The sequence below is a fragment of the Salminus brasiliensis genome, chromosome 3, assembly GCF_030463535.1.
Source record: "Salminus brasiliensis chromosome 3, fSalBra1.hap2, whole genome shotgun sequence".
Lineage (NCBI taxonomy): Eukaryota > Metazoa > Chordata > Actinopteri > Characiformes > Bryconidae > Salminus > Salminus brasiliensis.
The window spans coordinates 7,152,526-7,173,066 of record NC_132880.1 but is presented as its reverse complement, the minus strand read 5'-3'; the positions used below and the strand labels follow the sequence as shown (position 1 = coordinate 7,173,066).

At 43.2% G+C, this 20,541-nt stretch overlaps 1 protein-coding gene across 2 annotated transcripts in view; it reads left to right on the top strand.

The window, feature by feature from the left end:
• The window catches only part of LOC140551734 (histone deacetylase 9-B), a 67,955-nt gene that overhangs the window by 27,588 nt on the left and 19,826 nt on the right, over window positions 1-20,541 (top strand). For both annotated transcript variants that reach the window (XM_072675324.1, XM_072675325.1), the window contains exons 3-6: window positions 3,690-3,901; window positions 5,727-5,892; window positions 8,121-8,238; window positions 10,185-10,306. In XM_072675324.1, coding sequence (XP_072531425.1) covers window positions 3,690-3,901; window positions 5,727-5,892; window positions 8,121-8,238; window positions 10,185-10,306 — 618 coding nt within the window. The remainder of the gene's footprint in view (window positions 1-3,689; window positions 3,902-5,726; window positions 5,893-8,120; window positions 8,239-10,184; window positions 10,307-20,541) is intronic.

Sequence of the window (20,541 nt, the reverse complement as noted above, 5' to 3'; positions counted from 1 at the left end):
CCACGTATTCTTCACTTGCGTAAGACTTCAGCAGGATAGCTTTTGTGCAGGCTTATAAATAACTATGGCATTATCTGCGTCTACTGATGACTGAATGTCATGTTTTGAAGCACTGTGGTGTTTTCTCTCTCACTCTAACTCTATCAGTCTGTCTCTCGCCCTGTCCCGCTCTCTGAGGCGAATGGACATGGACTACAGATGGTTGAGGGCTGCTCAACAATTCAGAGGCCAAAGCAGGGTTAGGATCATCAGCACACCATCTGGCTGTCCTGTGTCTTCTAGGCAGCTTTGACATGTAATGTAGCCAGTCTTCCGAAGGCTTTATGCAAGGGACTTTACTTGTCAATGGCTTGGAAGGCTTGGACAGACCTGTTTACTCTTATTTTTAGTATTTCCTCATATTTAGAAAGCGCTCCAAACTGTGAATGAGTTACAATGAACTACAAATATTGGCCTTTCTCAGAATACGACCTCACAGCACAGCCGATTGGCTCAGACACGCTAGCACAGTCAGTTCACTTTTTAATGAGGTGTACAGAGTAATTAGGATGGTGGAATGATTGCTGTTCAGTGTTTCCCAAGTCTTAGTATGCTGAAGTTCTAAAACTGCTTGTTGTGCCACTTTTGGGCCCTTGAGTAAGTAAGTCTGTACTGTCACAGTCTATATCCTCTCCTTCTCTGTCATTAAATGTTCAGTCATAATGCATTTCCCAATGAAAAGGTTCCAAACCTTTACTATAGCAGATAAACATGAACCTACTGGCACCATGCCTACTGCCAGCATTGGCTAGAGGGGCACTAAGTGGAACAGTGTTCTCTGGAATGATGGATGGTTCTCCAGCCAGTATATGTACTGACCTCACTACAGCTTTCGTCTCTAAATGCGATCAAACTCTCACAGCAGTGTCCTGAAGCTAGCTAATTTCTACGTTCTTAAAAATAAAGGTTTTTAAACACCCTTGATTTCAGAAGAAGCAATGAATGAGCAGGTGTCCCAATACTTCTGTCCACAAAGTGTATTTCCCAGTAAAGAATAGTATCATGGAGCTTGCTAATTTTGCTACCCTCTAAAAAAAAGTGCTTCATATGGTTCTTTGAGCGATGCCATAGAAGAACCACTTTTGGTTCCTTAAAGAACCATTGCAGTTGTTGCTGATTGCAATCAAATCCTCCTTAATGCTCCTCCAAAATCTAGTAGAAAGCCTTCTTCCCTGGACATTGGAGACATTTACTTCAACAATAGCAGGATAAGCTCTTTTTTAACACCCTTAATTTTAGAAAAAGCAGTGAATGAGCAGGTGTCCCAATACTTTTGTCCACAAAGTGTATTTCCCAGTAAAGAATGGTATCATGGATAAAAAAAGGTGCTTTGAGCGATGCCAGATTATACACACTCACACATTACTGTTACACACATGGTTCTTTACGGAACCACAAGTGGTTCTTCTATGTTTGAAAGGGTCACTACTAGTACGTCAGTGCGCTTGAAATCACAGAGCAGCGAAAAGGCGCAACACTGGCAGAGCTCTCTAATTATCCTGAAAACCACAGTGGGGTTTCTTCCCGACCTCCCACTACTATGACCAGTTATGCTACACTTCCCTGCTCACTCGGCCTAAAGATGCTTACACCTGTAATTACTGTAAATGGTACTTTTTGTGTGTGTTGAGCCTTTATACACTTTTTTGAATGTCGTCTGATAGTGTGGCACTGTCTGAAATGGTGCGGGACAAAAAATAGGTTCTGACTGGCTTAGTCATGGAGGCAGGGTCCTGAGGGAGCAGAGTAGTGGCGCTAGTGGAGAGACAGTGGTGGAAGTGGTGGTACCAGGTAGCTCTCCAGCAAGCATCCTGTGGAGTAGGCCGCTCTTGGCACCTGTCGGGACGGAGCCTCGTGGCTGCCAGAAGCTCTGGCCACGACGTAGGTCACAACCGTAAAGGCATTTGACAGAACTGGCAGAGATGGCTCTGGGTAATGTGACCGCTCACACGCAGGCAATGTGGTTGACCTGTCTGGGCTTGGCGCCCATTCACGGGACCTTACAAAGGATGTGTAAGGAAAAAAACCTGCACTGTGGGCAATGCAGAGCTGTCATCTTCAACAAGAGCTACAGATATTAGCATGAGTTTTTTTTCTTCCTTTGATTAGCTTTTGGCTAGTTGCTAGCTGATTGGGCCTCTGGTTTGTGAGCCGTCTGAAAATGTGCGATGTCTAAAAATTATGACTAAAAATTAAATTCAAAATGTTAAAAAAAATCCTGTGCTGTGGGTCAGTTGTTCTCAAGTCACTTCTTGTGAGACCTAGTCGAGTCTTGGGTCTCTAAATTTGTAGTCTGAGTCGAGTCTTGAATCTTTGGGGTGAATGTCAAGTCTTTAGAAGAGAATTTCTGTTTCGTGTCATTGGCAGCTTCTAAAAGTCTGTCAAGTTTGACACAACTTTCATCAAGAAGCCTTGCATTTTAGAGAAACCTTTAAGTTTTATATATATGTGTGTGTGTGTGTGTGTGTATATATATATATATATATATATATATATATATATATATATATATATATATATATATATATATATTTTTTTTAGTCTTTCTTTTAAGCACTGGATTTACGTCATATTGCACTTCATTCTACCCTTCACATCCTTTTTCCTTCTAAAAACCTGTCAGGTTTAACACCAAAAACATTTTGAAACAGATGCTATGTCTGTAAAGTAAACATTTAAGCTGGTGCGATGGCAAAACTAACTAACTAAAGTTTTATTAGGTTTGGAAGGAATGTGATCTCACATTTCTAAGAACATCAGCTACACTAGCTTTTACACTAGCAAGCTACCATGAAGCGTTTTTTTTTTTTTTTTTACATTTTTAACATTTTAGTTTGAATACTTTGTTATAAAACTAAATGTTAACAGTAAACAGTAACTGAAACCAATGGTTGAGTTTCAGCAGCTTGTTTAAAGGCCTCATACCAAAGTTTCACCAATTAACAGTTTAGCTCTAGCGTAGCTCTAATGTGCCGTGACTCAACCAGTAAACGCCGTTCTTTCAAGTTTATTATTTCTTATTTGGGATCAGATATAAAAAAGTACAAGCTATAAAAAGTGGAACACTATAAACATCAGGATTTATAGCTGTGTATCCAGTATTTAAGTCAGAGTTGGTATCGGTATCGGTACTTGGATACTTAAAAATCTGGTATTTGGTATCGGTGCATCCCTAGTAATTATCCTAGCTTGCACAATCGCTAAACCTACTACAATTGCATTAAGTTGTAAAAGAATGTACAGAGCTGTACAGCTACACTAGCAGTTCCACTAGCAGTCGCGAGCTGTGTAATGCATAGGTATTAGTTTATTAGAACGTGTACCATCTACCTAAGTTAGGATCACAATGTTCTGTCACTTTTTAGAATGTCCAGGGTGGGAAAGGCCAGCACTGCCGTATAAACGCCTCCCGCTCAGCGGGACACTTTTGGCAAGGTGTGGATCTTTGAGAGGGAGCTATTCTCAGTGATGTTGCTTTTTTAGACGAGTTACAAACCGGCAAAGGAAAAAAAAAAAGGTCTTCTTGATTTGTGGGTGTGGAATGTGCAGCTGCTGCTCACATGACTGAACGACCTTCTATATTAAAGTATTCTGAAAATTCATATCTGAGTATATCTCCCTCCTCCCTCCCCTCTTTCTCTGTCTCTCAGGTTCGGAGGTGTTGTCGCCGGTGAACAGGTCTGAGGTCAGCATGCCGGAGTGGGAGCGCGACTCGGACGAGTGGGAGAGGCAGCTGCAGAGGGAGCTGTTACTGATCCAGAGGCAGCAGCAGATCCAGAAGCAGCTGCTCATATCCGAATTCCAGAAACAACACCAGGCTCTGCTGCGGCAGCACCAGGCTCAGCTACAGGAGCACATCAAGGTCCGTGGACAGTAGAGCGCCTCACTCGAATGCGCAGTGAACAACCTATGAGCATTAAGAGGTTACATGAAGAACCACTGGATGTTGAGAGTAATCAGCCATAACATTAAAACCACCTGTCTAATGTTGTGTAGCCCCCCTCCGCCCCTCCCCCTTTGTCATCAAAACTTCAAAAGACTCCTTAAGACATATCCAGATTTAACATTTTTACCAGCTTGGGCTACAAAAGCTCTTCTGTGGGATTGGACCAGATGGTCTAGCCCTCGTCAACAAGCCATGTGAAGCAATGAGCCTGTCACCGGTTCACCAGTTGTCCACCCCACATGACCCGCTCCTGTGATGCTCTGACCCAGTCGTCTAGCTATCACAATTTGGCCTCATTTCCAACACATCAGCTTCAAAAACCGGCTGTTCACTCGCTGCTTATTACAGCTCTGGAAAAAAATATAAGAGCGCACTTCATTCTTTTTCTTAAATTTGCTTCTCTACGTGTATGGGAAACATTTTATTCCAGGCATTTTATCAAACAAAGCTGGGTTTCCTGAATTTGCAGACTATAAATGGCAAAAAGTCGCCTGACAGCAATGTGAAAGACTAGTGGAGAGCCTGCCAAGACATGAAAGCTGTGACTGGCAGCCAAGGTTATTTCACCATAGTGATTTTTCAAATATTAGTACTATAAATTCTTTGCATTATAATTATTATAATAAATTCTTTGCATTATTTGAGCTGGTGTTTTTGAGCGGTTGTCATTTCTGCAAAGAAATGCTCTAAATAGCAATATTTGTATTTAGAATTTAGGGGAAATGTTATCCATGGTTTATGAAATACCACGCAAATGTTCATTTCCCTTAAACACACTGCCTATAAATAGTAAAACCAGAGAAACTAACAATGTAGGGTGGTCTCTTATTTTTATCCAGAGCTGTATATAGATTCCACCCCTTGACAGGTGCCACTGTAACCAGATAATCAGTGCTGCATACTTCACTTCACTATGATAAGACAAGACAAGACAACCATATTCACCATTAATGTTGGACACAGATGGAATTTGGCTTCCGCCTTTAACCCATCCGTTCAGTGAACACACACATACACACCAGTAAAACACACGCAGTGACTCAGAGCACACATGCCCGGAGCGGTGGGCAGCTATTGCTGTAGCACACCAGGTAGCAGAAAAGGTGAAGGGCCTTGCTCAAAGGCCCAAAAGTGGCAGCTTGCCGAGCCGGGGTATCGAACCCACAACCCTGTCCTCGACAGCCTGGAGCTCTAACCTGCATTAGAGCCCCTATATGGCAGTAGTCATGTGATGCCTCTTCCGCCCCAAACAGCACTGTTTACGTAGGACGTCAGGGAAGTTTTGAGCTGGAAAATGTGGGACCACAATCCGTAAATCGGCCTAATTACTGCGTGTGCCTCTTGTTAAACGCTAATTAGTGGAATGCCGTATGTCTATATAGACTGAACGTCTTCCCTGTTATTCTAAAAACCTCATAGCAGTCAAATGAAGGAAAACGGGACAGTGGGAGTGTTACAAACCGGTAAGTCACGTATACTTCCATGTTTCCAACTAGATTATCCTGAGCTGAAGCTGCAGAAAGTCTTGATAGATTTGCACACTGTTACTGTATTTAGTGCTGAGCTGTGCTGATCAGTGTGACACTGTGAATGTACTGTATAGTGTGAGTCACTCCTGCACCGCTGACCAATCTAGTCCACATGCGAGCACTGTAGTGGTCTACGCTAGTCATGTGAGGTGGACGCGCACTCTCACACACATTGAACCCTTGCTTACTCACTCATCTTCCACCTCCTCCAGCTCCAGCAGGCCCTGTTGACCCTTCGGCAGCAGCAGGAGGCGCTGGCCGAGGAGCGCAGGCCTGAGGTTGAGGAGGAAAATGAGGAGGCGCGGGGGGAGGAGCAGGAGCGCAACAGGAAGGAGCACCAGTATCTCAGCCAGAGGAAGAAGGAGCGCTCTAAAGAGAGTAAGGGCACTCTTTCAGCTCAGACACTGAAGATGAGCAGCGTTAGTCTGTTCCATTGAGTTCCAGTGCAGACTGACTTCCTACAGAATATCAGCCGGTTGTGACACACTGTCCCTGCCATCACAGAACCTCATACACTATATGGACGGAAGTATTGGGACACACTGCTAAATCATTGAAGTCAGGTGCCACAGGTGTATAAAATCAAGCCCCGAGCCAGGCTGTCTGCCTTCACACACATTAGTTTAGAGAACCTTAGCCTCGAACACGACGAAGCTCGGGCACAGAAGCTTTAATAGAGAAAATGCTTTGAAAAAGTTATAAATGGATGATCAGTCAGCTGTGTGTGTGTGTGTGAGAGAGAGAAGGGAGATGAGGGAGGGGTATAAGAATGAGAGGTAGTTATGAGATTTAATCCATATTTCAGCAGAAATAAAGTGTTATCTACCCTCTGAGCTCCACAGTAGCGACGCAGTGTTTACATTGCTAAATAAAAGCGCTTATACATCAATAGGCTCTGTAATGAGAGTGACCGATGGGATGAAGGTGGGACCAAACTCTGTAAGATGATTAATTTGCATCATATTTATTGATTTATTATATTAATATATATTATATTTAATTTAAATATTTTATTTATTATTATTTAGTATTATAATATATATTTAAATTTTAATTTTCCATGATAATGTTTTCCATGATATTAGCCATTTAATGTACTTTAATGAAGCAAGTTTGTTAAAAACAGATGCTGATTTCCATTTGAAGTGTTTTCCATTACAATATGTGCCGTTTTCTTGAGTGTCTACTTGACCCACACAGCGTGACCCACACAAAAGACCATCATTTGCATTCTAATGACCAGCATTTGTTGACAAGCTGCTTCCAGTATCCCTTCTGTTTCCCTTTATTTAACTAGAATATTCATGAAAATGCCAAGTTTGCCAGGACTATATCCCACTCCTGTGTATCATCTTCCCTGGTTTCCTTTAGCTAGCAGTTAAAGGAAAGAATATTACATACATCCCAGCCAGTTAATCATATCAGTGTTCATCTCCAGCACCTCTCTCACTTATAGACCATGTACCGCTGCCCCTGCGCCGTAGCATTTGTCCTGCAGTGAGCAGCTGGTACCACAAGGTGGCACTGTTTGTACACTAGTCTTACCATACCTGCTCCATCCAGAGCTTGAACAGACAGAGATGGAGAATCAGACGAGCGTATTGGTGCCGGTCTTTAATGTGATAGCTTAGTGAACGGGGAAATTTAGCCCTTGCTGTAGTTGCTGTACAGCGCCAGGGCGAATGTAGCTAACAAGTAATGGAAAGCTTATACCTCGCCAGTAACAACCCCCCTTGTTGTATGTTTAGCCGTAAGGAGCAGCCGTCATGTTCCCGGTGCATATTTTAGTATCCAAAAATAGTTCAAAAGAACATTTTCCTCTCTGTAAGCATTATCTTTAGCTTTATACATATCAAATTCATCAACATTTAGTGTAGTCATGTTTTTCGCTGCTTACAGATCATAGTTTATGTGATAATTCACTTGTTTTTCACCAAAAAAAAGTATTTGGACAGTGGCAAAAACTATACATTCCACACATCCACACATATTTTAAAATTGATTCTGATTTTATTAGGCCTCACAGACTCGACACCACTTCCTCTCCCCCCCACACACACACATATAAAGTCTCTCCTGCACAAAAAATACTCTGTAATATATGTGTGTGCGTGCGTGTGGGGGAATTTGTGGTTGGCAGGGATTAGGCAATCACACTGTGTCTCACAGTTTTGGTCTAAATTTGATATTTATACATTGTGTAGCCTATATTCTCACAGCTCAACAGTATAATATGTTTATAATAAACAGGGGGGAGGGATGGGTGGGTTGCAAACATGGTAAATTAGTCATTTACCATTTCCATTACACTATTTAGGCCCAGCAGTAAAGGTTTCATGCTCTGAAGATGATTAGAAATATTTGTTAAGGTTTCTTAAAGTTTGAAACAGGTTCATTTGACTCTCAGTGTAACAGGAGGGTGAACTACATTTGTAATGGGAAAACTGGGATCATGCATTTTTCCCAATCTATTGCTTTTCCTTTGACGTGCGCTTAAATGCTAAATGCTATTTCATATATTCTCTCCAGGTCTGCAGTAAAATAAATAGTAAAAAAAAAAGTAAAATAATAAAAAGTAAATAAGCTTGTACCTTTTTTGCCTACAGGTGCCATGGCCAGCTCGGAGGTGCGGCAGAAACTGCACAACTTCCTGTTGAGCAAATCAAGCAAAGACATCCTTCCCTCGGGCCATCCGCTCAACCAGCACTCCAAGCTCTGGTACATGTACGTAACGCTCCTCCAATGCTCCTGCAACTTCACAGAAGAAGGAAAACGCCTTCTTAACTTTTAATAGGAGTCCATGTAAATTTGATTGAAAATAGATTTGATTACGAGTCATTTTGCAGCATTTCTATTGGTCCATTCATCTTTCATCATTGACACAATGTAAAGGACAGCTGCCAGATTCACATTGGGCCAACAAGTGAAAAACAGCACAACACATATAGTATGTTTATGAAGGAATAGTATTTTTATGATACAGGCCCTTTATTGTGCTTTAATAGGATGATCTGGACCCTGTAATGCACTTCAGTGGTATAACCAGTGGTATGGGCCCTTTAATGTACAGGACATTTAAACATTTTAGACTTGTTTTATTGGTCAGTTCATCAGTGTGAATGTTGAGGGCAGCTGGTATTTTTAAATAATTATGTACAGTGTGTTACAGTGCGTAAAGACTAGTGTACTAGTTGCTCTAGTTTTGGTGCCCATCACACCATCACACAGCACTGTGGGCGCTGTGGCTACTGCCTTCTCACTACATTATTTACTGTAGAGTGACCAAATGTCCTCTTTTCCCCCCCAAAAAGGCCACGATCTAGCCTACAGTAGAAAGATGTGAGGTGTTATCAGCCTGAGACCTCGACCATGTCTCTAAAATGTGCTTCCATGGTTGGATTTGGAAGTTGGAAGTTGGAAGTATTAAAGGGCCCATGTCATGGAAATCACAATGCTATTCCCTAGTTTGTGCAGATTGTTAAAATAATAATAATAAGTCATCCAACGAAGCAATGAGTCAGAGCAGATAGTAGAACTGTGTACACTTGAGAATTGATCCTGTTGCTGCTTTTGTCAGCAGTCACATGACCAACAAATACAAAGGAACGACATTCTCAAAAAAGGGATCTTCAAGCAGCATTTCTGTCTAAAATCAGCTCAAAAACACCTCAAAAACAGATTTTATGCTTAAATGGTTCCTTCCATTGATGAAAACCTGATATTTATGGTCCTAATAGGCTTCCACTATTGCTAGTACTGGTTCAGTACTATAAAGAAGTATTTTGCTTAGAGTGTCGCTACATTGGCGGTTATACATGGCCACATTTATCATGCTAGATATGCTATACTCCTAAATAAAAGCTCATATTCATGATTTACAGGCATCAGCATCCCTGCACTTACTTCAGAAAATGCACCACTTTGCCCCGAAATGCTTTGGTATTTCCATTTCCTTTAGTTTGCATTGGAACAATACAAAAAAGGGCCTGTGGGAGCTTTAAATTTGAGCATTGCTCTGGTGTGATGTCACAAGCATGTAAATGCTGTTTACAAATCTTTCACAATGTGTTGCTTACTTTCTCAGTCATGAATCAATCCATATGTACACCATCAGGCTTGTGACATCACAACCATGAATACATTGACATTGGCATTTACATTTATCTTTGCATTTGACTGTCCAACCCACAGCAGTGCAATCCTGCCAATTCGCATTGAAGTGATGCATAGTGCTGTTCCTGCACAGCGCAGTCTGTGGCCGACTTACTGGACTGGGATCTGTGAGGGGAAAGAATTCAACCTTGTGCAGTTCCTGGCTTTTGACTGGATGTAAATGGATCATTGCGGCATTCCCAATGATCCACACATCTGAAAGGAGTGGCTATTCTGACATCCTTCCGGATTTCAAGCTGAACCTAATAGTTTGATCTGTATATTTAAGCCCAGACTGCTGTTGGAGTGAGACGCAGTACAGAGCAGCCAATTAAAACCATGCTCATTTGTATTTAGCAGGGTTTAAAGTTCCTGAGATGAAGGCAGGTTGGAAAATGTTCATGTCAAGCCAATGAAAAGCCGCATACATGTTAGAAGTGGACTTCAAGAGATGAAGAAGCAGAAGACAGATGTAGGATATGGGCCTTTTAATGAAGTGAACTGTCTTCTTCCTGCAGCACCAGCCAGCACATGTCCATGGAGCAGAATTCACCTCCCTTAGGAGAGACGCCCCCCAAATTCAAATCCCCCCTGCCCTCTGGCCTGGACACCCGGGAGGACTTCCCCCTCAGGAAGACGGGTAGGTCACAGTGCGGAGGTCGCCACCAGAAATAATGTGGCCTGAATGGTCCTACCAGTGACCAGTTAACATCGAGAACCCTGGCGAGCCATTTATCCAGGCTGGGAACTGTGGGGAATTAATCTGGGATTGATCCAGACAGCTTTTACACTGGTCAGCCATAATATTAAAACCACCAGCCTAATATTAAGTAGGTCCTCTTTGGGCTACCGAAACAGCTCTGATCTGTGAAGACATGGGCTCCACAAAACCGATGTGGTATCTGGCACCAAGACGTCAGCAGCAGCAAGTCCTAAAAGTTCTGTAAGTGAGGTGGGGCCTCCATGGATTGCATCAGTGAGCCTTGGGCACCCATGACCCTGTCACTAGTTTACCAGTGGTCCTTCCTTGAAGTACTTTTGGTAGATACTGACCACTGCATACTGGGAACACCCCGCAAGACCTGCATAAAATACTCAGACCCGGTTGTCTAGTCATCACCATTTGGATCATGTCAAAGTGGCTCAGATCATTTGTCCATCACCCTTAAGAACTCACTTGAAGTTCACTTGCTGCCTAATATATAGCTCCCACCCCTTCACAGATGCCATTATAACCAGTGTTATTCACCACCTGTCAGTGGTTTTAATGTTACGGCTGATCAGTGTAGTTGATATAGTGTGGGGAGTAACACTGTTGCCTCCCTAGTGGCAGACCAGGCCATGCATGTCAAGAGCTATGAGCTATGAGTTCTCAAAGTGGGGTTTGGGATGTGCAGCCACGGGGTCTGTAATTTTTTTTGTAACCCAATATAAACATGGACTAAATATGATATGAGAGATACCTCAGCATCGCTAGCCATTGCTTAGCAAATCAGCTAATAAACAAACTAGCATACAAGTAGCTACAATCATGACTATGTTGAGCCTGGTTTTGGGCGAGAATAGCACCAGCAAACAAAACTCTAATCTGTCTTAAGGTTCTGTTGAACGTGGCTTGAACATGGCTGTGGCCTGATTATTCCTACAAATGAGGAGAACAGTAGTCTGTACAATTAAATGAAATATATGCAGGACATGTTAAGTATGGTCAGAATAATCTGTATTGAAATGTGTACATTATTTGATTTTGCGGTAGTGGTTGGTGTGGTTGGATAGCAGACCAGGGTTTAAATCCCAATGGGCCAATGGCCAGACAAGCTCAGCTTACTCCACCAATAAGAGACCTTGTGCAAGCCGTCTAACACTGCTGTCACTGTGCCAATCAAGTACCACAAATGGAAATGCTCCAGTCTGTAGAATGTGTTGTTGAAACTACAATGGCCATATGTAGTTTAGAGGCTCACTTCATTGAACAGTATGATATGCTGTGTTGTTACACTCCACGAAATGTTTGGTTGTGTGGGGTCGTCGGTAGGTCCATAGGTCCTTTGGAATTGTACCGAGGAACTCACTGACTGGCTAGCCTTTCGTTATGAAGCTGTTGCTGTCCAGATTTGAAACCGAATTACTTGGAGCAGTATAGTCCTAATTAAGCAGCTGGTAGAAGAGTGTGTTTATACTAGTCAGCTTTGGTTAGATTAGAAAAGCAAACCCTGGTGCGATTGCTCTGTTGGTGTGTGGTTCGTTAGAGGAAAGGTGAACGGTTCAGTTTAGCGGGGCTGTGTCCCAAACCACACACTACCACACAACTATGCAGTGTGTCAGAACTGCAGTCATCAGTGTAGCCTCAGTATAGTAAAGATATGTGTGAGTTTGTGTGTGTACATGATTTAAAAACATTGTTCAATACTGATATCAAGACTCTTTAATAAGACTATTTATTTATTTACTTACTTACTTACACCCCCCCCATAAATTATTGCATGGATCAATACCAGGACCATACCAGGACCAAAAGGTACCATTTTTTTCGCACCCCAAATGTTATTAAATAAGCTTAGAACCACAACTAAATAATTTTATCATTATTTTAGTGCAAAACCACATCAGTATCTCCAAAATGACAACTGAACAGGAGAAGAAAAGAAAAAACCCTCCTAACTTTCAATGGAAGTCAATGTAAAAAGCATTTCTATTGGTCCATTCATTATTTATCATTGATATTTAGCCAGATTCACATTATAACAAAAAGTGAAAAACAGCAAAAACTGTAAGGTGGGATGCAAACCCCTGAATCCTGCCCTCCAGTACTGTAACCCAGCCTCATTAAACGAGTGTCACTGGGGCTCCGCGCTGGTGATGCTGCCTAAATGTTAGCAGATGAGTCTGGGCGATATTTAATCATGGAGGTCAGAGGTCGGCAGCGCGTGTCACGGAGCCCGTCGCCCCGCGGCCGGAGCTAATGAGGCCTGCTAGTGGCCCTGTTTACCTTCAGGGTCAGCGCCGTGAGAATGCCCGCCTGTGTCCCCAAACCCACCGCTCCAGGGCGCACGGTGTAGGCTTTTGCAAACAATTACTCAGAGGAGAGGTTAAGGGCAGCGGGTCCAGGCCGGGCCGAGGGCCAGCGCTGGTTTGGCCCCTAATCAGGGTGAGGAAAGGGCGAGTGGATAGATAGGGGTGGGGGGCGGGGATCACCTCCAGGATGGAAGGGTATGCTGTGGAAGGGCAGAGGGGAGCTTGCTTTAGGCCGTGTGCTCTTACCGTCTTGGTTATTTGTGCTGAGGCCGGTTAAAAAGTCCTTTAACCTCGAGGGGTCTGTATGTGGGTGGACTCTTTGGTTCCTTACTCTCGTAACTATAGAGATACCTTTACAGAATACGTTGTAGTAGCACAGGAGAGTGATGCAGTACGATATGTTGATGAGGTCTGATTTAAGAAATCTATTTATGAGATATTTATGAGGATATTAGATATAGTAGTACAAGGGGTTGATCACAAGGTTGTGGGTTTGATGCCCACATCTGCTAAGCTGCCACAGTTGGGCCCTTGAGCAAGGCCTTTAAATCTGATTGGCTTTCTAAGCTGGAATATGTGAAGGGAAAAATGATTATTGATAATTATTAAGGATAATAGCAATATTTAGATTACCCAACCCACTCGTTAGTACTCTCCACCATCACGACATCACATCCCGACTCTGGGAGGCTGAGGACTGACACATGCCTCCTCCGAGAGCCACTGCATCATTTCAAACTGCCACTAATTCAACATCACCATGTGACCAAAATGCCGGGTACCCAGCTCTGATGCATCGACTAGAAATGCTTGTGAGTTCCAGAATCACACTGAAATTGAGACATTACAGCGCGAGCCGTCTACCCACCCGGAGAGAGCAAGGCCAATTGTGCTCGCTCTGGCTCTGGCTGCTGACGGCAGGCAGCATGACCCGGGATTTGAACCAGCGGCCCTCTGGTCATAGTAGCAGGGATAAAACATTTTGAATCTATTTTTATTATGGGAGGAGATGTAAAAGGTCTCCCTTTTGATTAGAAAATAAATACATTAACAAATACATAAGAAAGCTGGATGAGGTGGAGCTTTTTTGTACTGTAGCGTGTATCGTGTCTAGCTACTGATTATTTTTTTCATTATGGATTATCTGCTGATCGACCAACTGTTACGATTTCAAAACTCTGAAAATATATTCATTGTACCAGTTTTGAGCGCATGTACACAGAATGATAACCATCAGTTTTCATATCTTGGTATACCTAAAACCTGTATACTGCTGCAACCCTAATCATACCAATACAAAGTTAATACCAAGGTACTTAACTTTTTTCTGCTGATTTATTGTTTATTGAAGACAAGTTGAAGTCGCAAGCTGTTGGCTGATAGCGTTGTAGTTTATTTACATTCTGACTATTTTACCAGTATAGACACTCTGGAGACTTTGTGAGACAAAGCAACAAAAGAATGGGGTACATCCTAATGTGACGTTCAATGCATTGGTTATTTGTTTATTTTCTTAGTATTTTGATACAGTAAAAAGTATTACTGTAAAATAGTATTTGGCATTTTATGTAGTACTTTACCCTGGATCCTGTTACTTTCGTCACTTTTTTATCTCTTACTGAATTGTGTGTATGAGCCAGAGTATTCAGTATTGCACTTTATGTAAAATATCACTCTACTGAATAACTTACTATGAGAAGTAGCCGGGCTAAAGTACAGTGTTAATGTGGTGCAACAACCGATATCCCTAAAAGAACCAAACCTAGTCCTTATATTATTCAGAATTATACACTATATGACAAAAGTATTGGGACACCTGCTCATTCATTGCTTCACTACTGTCCAAGAAAGGCTTTCTGATTTGCTGTGAGGATTTGATTGCATTCAGGGACAACAGTATCAGTAAGGTCAGGGTGTTGGATGATCACCACCCCACCTCATTCCAAAAGTATTAGATGTAGCACCATTTCTCATTCCAGAGAACACAGTTCTCCACTGCTCCACAGCTCAGTGCTGGGGGATTTATACCCCTCTAGCCAATGCCTGGCATTAGGCAAAGTGCCAACAGGTTGGTGTATATCTGCTCCAGGGAGTCCTAATCTATTTGCAGTACTTCTCTACAGGGACTAGACAAGCTGTGAATGCAGGCATTGGCACATCTGTGTCAGCAATGGGTGCGACATGAGTATAAAGTAGCTGGATGCTGGATGCATTTGGACATATGGTCTAGTTCTCATATAGTCTAGCTGGTAATAACTGGTAAAGCTATGCTGACCATGGTAATAGCAATAGTAATCGTACTGACCAGTTCAGAATAATGAATCAGCCTTCAGAGTCATAACTGAAAAACAGGCCTGAAATCTACGAGGTAATATAGTCCCTTTTGACCTTTTACCCTTTCCTTTACTGCTTTCCTCTTCAGCCCCCCGGGGACACCGGTGCCACCTCCATCGGAGCGTGATGGCACCGGCTTCATTCCTTCTCATATTCTTAGATCAGCATATTATTCAGGCTTTGCTGGGAACCCTTATCTGGCCTTAGCCAATTTACTGGAAGAAAGAGAAAGGCCTGGCTCTGGCTGTTCCCTGAATATTTCTGAACTCCCAGCCACAATGTCAGGCCCGCGGGCGCGTCCAGTCGCATTTCAAAGCTGGCGTTTCTGCAGAGGAAGGCGATACTGCAGCCACAGGCGCGATAAGAGCAAGATCCTTTTCAGTGCTGCTTTAAAAATAGGCCTGGTTTTCATCCAGGCACTCCTTTTTTCCCTTTTTTTGGAGAAGGAGGAGGAATTTCCAGTGTAGCGAAAAAACCCTTGGCCTCGCAGGAACAGCGCAAGACTCCTGGGAGGCGTTTCCGGAGCGCCGGGCCTGCACCGCCTCAGTCTGCATCTCTAGGCTGCAACCCCCCACCCCCTCCCCCCGCTAAACCTTTGCCTTTCATCCTCTCAATAACTCAGGTAACAGCTTTTTAAAGGGGGGGCGGCTGCACGTATTAGAAGATACAAAAACACCAGGAACGATACGGGAGGGAGAAAAAAACGGAGAAGAGAAGAAAAACAGTCTTTTTACATTTTTTTCTTTTTTTTTTTTTCTCAGTCGGCGGAATAATTTGTCTGTGCTGACAAGAAGGTCTGCAGGACCACTTCCTGTAGCTCCGGTTTCAGGCCATAGATCAGAAAATAGAAAAGATAGAGGCAATACATGGCCAGTTAAAACACACACACACGCGAATACACACACACAAAACTTCCCTGTGCGCTAAGTGACCGGCTTTTTTACGAGGGCAATCAAATTCCCGGGAAAGGTTCGCTCCTGACCTTGCCGGGTGTAACACAAACTCAGAAAAGGCGAACTGACCGAAGTTGGACGCTCTTTACTTTGCGTGATATATGTGAGGCCTAAAGACGTGGGGGTCGTTCTGTATCTTTGACTTGTGTTTTTTTTTTTTTTTTTCATGAGGAGCCCTCCCCCTCTTCCTGTCCGTCCTCATTCAGACCGGCAGGGGGTGAGGTGGCTGAAGTGGGGGGGGGGGACCCAGGGTGCAGCGGTGTGGTGGAAGGGGGGGTGGGATCATAAAGGTAGCGTTTGTTCTTTGCCCTGGTCAAGACCTTGTGTGGATGAGTGATTGACAGGTTGGTGGGCGGGGTGCTAGGAGATCCAGGAGGGAGGGCAGCGGCCGTGTTTGTTTAAGGAGAGGTGACAGCAAGGAGGAGAAAGTGGACGGCCTCATCAGAGCCATCAAAACACACACACACACACACATAGAGAGTGAACAAGGTATGAGTGTGTGTGTGTGTGTGGGAGAGAGGGAGAGAAAGAATGCAAGCACATGAATGAAGCAGGACTCTTTGATGGATTTAATAAACTGGGCGTGTGTTGGGAGTTCTGCTCCTACAGGGACTTGCTGTGGAGTGAGCCATTTACAATAAGGGGAAAAAAATTAAAGGGACAGTTTAATGAAAATTAAATGAAGTGTTTGATCACTAAACCCGCATGCAATCGATCAGTCAAGTTATGTTTGCTATCTGATGCATGCTTCTTAAGTCTACAACAGAAGATGCTAGGCTAACGGAGGTAACAAACACTGGACTTGGACTGTCACCAATCTCACCTCTTTAAATACTTTGCAGGATCTTAAAGTATTTGCTTGAAAAATCTATCGAAACCTACGTAAACTGTTAAGCAGCGTCGGCAGACCTCATCTAAACATTTTAGCTGTTGGATTGGCTCACTGTTCAGCTCTGAGGAGAAGTCGAGTTGTCTGATTATAACCTAAAGTAAGTTCTAGATGTGCCAAAAAATGTGTGTTGAGCAGGTTGAGGGACATTTTTTGGGTGTAAGTCCAGTCTAAGTTTGTTAGCAGCATTACCTAAGCATCCCCTGTTATATTGAATATTATGACCACCCCTGGTTATGAATGAACTCGGCCCATTATTATATCAGCCCCACTCACCATACAAGAGCACTTTGTAGTTCTATAATTCCAGACTGCAGTCCATCTGTTTCTCTGCATACGCTGTTGGCCTCTCTTCATCCTGTTCTTCCACAGAGCAGGTAGTAGTATTTGGGTGGTGGGTCATTCTCAGCACTGCAGTGACATTCACATGGTGGTGGTCAGACAGAAATATCAGACACCAAACAGGTCTTTACTGGTTGACTGGCTTCACTGAAATGTGGCTTCCTGTCACTTTGCACTTGGCTGTCTCCAGTCCAGTCTAGTGTAGCTCTACAAACATATGGAACTGCTCACGGAAAGCTAAGAAAAGTAACGCAGGTGCATCTGGAATACCGGGCTTTATAGCATGCCCCATAACACCACCACCCCCACCGCCCCACTCGTGCGGCCTTGCATGCGCCCATGCCAGGGAGCTCCGTTCAGGCTTGTGTTTTTGTAAGGAAGTTGGAATCGGGGGCACACTGGAAATGCGCTTTAATGACGCGCCCCAACGTCAACAGGCCGCGTGTTTTCCCTCCAAATTAAAAACGTGTAAATCCTTCCCACTAATTCCTGCGCAAATATTTTCCGTGGTATTTTTTCTAATAGCCCTTATTCATCATGTGTCAAGGAGGCTCAATAACAATATTTTGCCGTAGCGGTGGCTCGTCTTCAGCCTCACAGCATCCTTTTTTTTATTGCGGCCTCCGCTCCTTCTGTCTGTGCCTTTCAGTGTTCTCCATCTCGTTTCTGTGTGTGTGCGTGTGTGTGTGTGTGCACTTAATCAGTTGTAACATTTCCTCCGGGGTAATAAGGCCAGCTAATGATCGTTTTCCCCCTAACGAGCGCTAGCTCCGGAGAGACTGGCTTTTTTACAGTGGCAGTAAATCTCCCGGGCCCGGCGTGGCTTTGATTTGGGTTCGGTTGTGTCGGTGTAAAATGTGAATGAATGTTTAAGGCCAAACGCTCATTCACACGGAAACACACACTCTCGGATTCCTGTAAATCCCCTTAAGTTCTTGTGAATGAAAGAGACGAGAGCAGGAAAATGGGAGCATAGTTGTGGGGGGGTGTGCATGTGTGCACATATGTGTGTATATAGGTGGATGCAAGGAGAATTTGGCATTTCATTAGTGTACTATGTGTGCATCCACATACAGCATCAGTTAGTGGTAGAAAGTATTAATCATACACCATTACATCACTCATCACAGTATCATACACCATTACATCACTCTTCACAGCATCATACACCATTACATCACTCTTCACAGCATCATACACCATTACATCACTCTTCACAGCATCATACACCATTCCATCACTCATCACAGCATCATACACTATTACATCATTCATCACAGCATCATACACCATTACATCATTCTTCACAGCATCATACATTGTTACATCGCTCTTTACAGCATCATACACCATTACGTCACTCTTTGCAGCATCATACACCATTACATCACTCTTCACAGCATCATACACCATTACATCACTCATCACAGCATCAAATAATGTTGCATCACTCTTCACAGCATCATACACCATTACATCACTCATCACAGCATCAAATAATGTTGCATCACCCATCTCAGCATCATACACCATTACATCTGATATTGTTTCTCTTGTATTATTTTGTTAGTTTGGCTGCTGTAAATGTTAAATACCATCCACACCACAAACACCACTGTCTAACGGGAATGCTTCTGTGGGCGTGTGTATGTGTACCAATGCTTCACATGTCACATTCTCTCTCATCTCCCCTCAAATAATACACACCGCTCTCAGTGGGTAGGTGGAGTAGGTGGAGTGTGTTGTAATCATGGCAGTCTCTTGATGTGTGTTCTGTGACTTTGTGTGTCTTTGATGCCCACCCACTGCTCTCCGTGGCTAAAGGTGGCGTCTGCGAGGCTGCTGTGTTGCGTGCCGGCGCTGATTCAACAGTGTAAACTTCAGGGAATAGGAGGTCAGAGTGGAGCTGGGGCCACTGTAGTGTGTGTATGTGACGAAAATGGAAAAGAGGGGGGATTCCCTTCTTTTAGGCCAACACACACAAACACACACATACACACGCACATGCACACACAGACACAGACGTTCACATGCATGCACACACACACTGCATCTGTGTGTTAGTTTAACCGCCGCTACTGTAGCCTGGCTGTGGTTGCCTGGCCGGCAGGTAGCGGACTCATTCACTTAGAGTGCTGTTGCTCCAGCCTAATCTGCTCCAGATGAGGGAGAGAAACGATCCTTCTATTTCGACTTCATTACAGCTGGGAAATATCCCAGAATGCCTCTGCGGGCCTGCATGTCCATCACTGTAATCCGTGGACTCTCATAGGAAGACTCTGCCAAGGCTGTGCATAGCTTTTTCTTTTCGGAGTTGATTTTTATTGCTATATTTCAATTAAGGAACCTGTATCCTAGGTTTTTCTGGGATTTTACTAGTTTGCTTACAGCTTTGAGTTGAATGTGTTTATGAACCAAAAACTAAGTATATTTTGATATACTGAATTTCTTCAGGTGTAAACTGAAGTGTTTAAGTTTTAATAGGAAACACAAAGCAGAAATATGATAAAACACAAAAATCCCTGTCATACATCACTCTTCACATCCTCATAAACTGTTGCATCACTCTTCACAGCATCATACACCATTCCATCACTCATCACAGCATCATACACCATTACATCACTCATCACAGTATCATACACTGTTACATCAGTCTTCACAGCATCATACACCATTACATCACTCATCACAGCATCATACACTGTTACATCACTCTTTGCAGCATCATGCACCATTACATCACTCTTTACAGCATCATACACCATTACATCACTCTCCACTGCATCATGCACCATTACATCACTCTTCACAGCATCATACACTGTTACATCACTCTTCACAGCATCATACACTGTTACATCACTCATCACAGCATCATACACCATTACATCACTCTTCACAGCATCATACACCATTACATCACTCTTCACAGCATCATACACCATTATATCACTCTTCGCAGCATCATACACCATTCCATCACTCTTCACAGCATCATACACCATTCCATCACTCTTCACAGCATCATACACCATTCCATCACTCATCACAGCATCATACACCATTACATCACTCTTCACAGCATCATACACCATTACATCACTCTTCACAGCATCATACACTGTTACATCACTAGTTACATCCTCATAAACTGTTGCATCACTCTTCACAGCATCATACACCATTACATCACTCATCACAGCATCATACACTGTTACATCAGTCTTCACAGCATCATACACCATTCCATCACTCATCACAGCATCATACACCATTCCATCACTCTTCACAGCATCATACACCATTCCATCACTCATCACAGCATCATACACCATTACA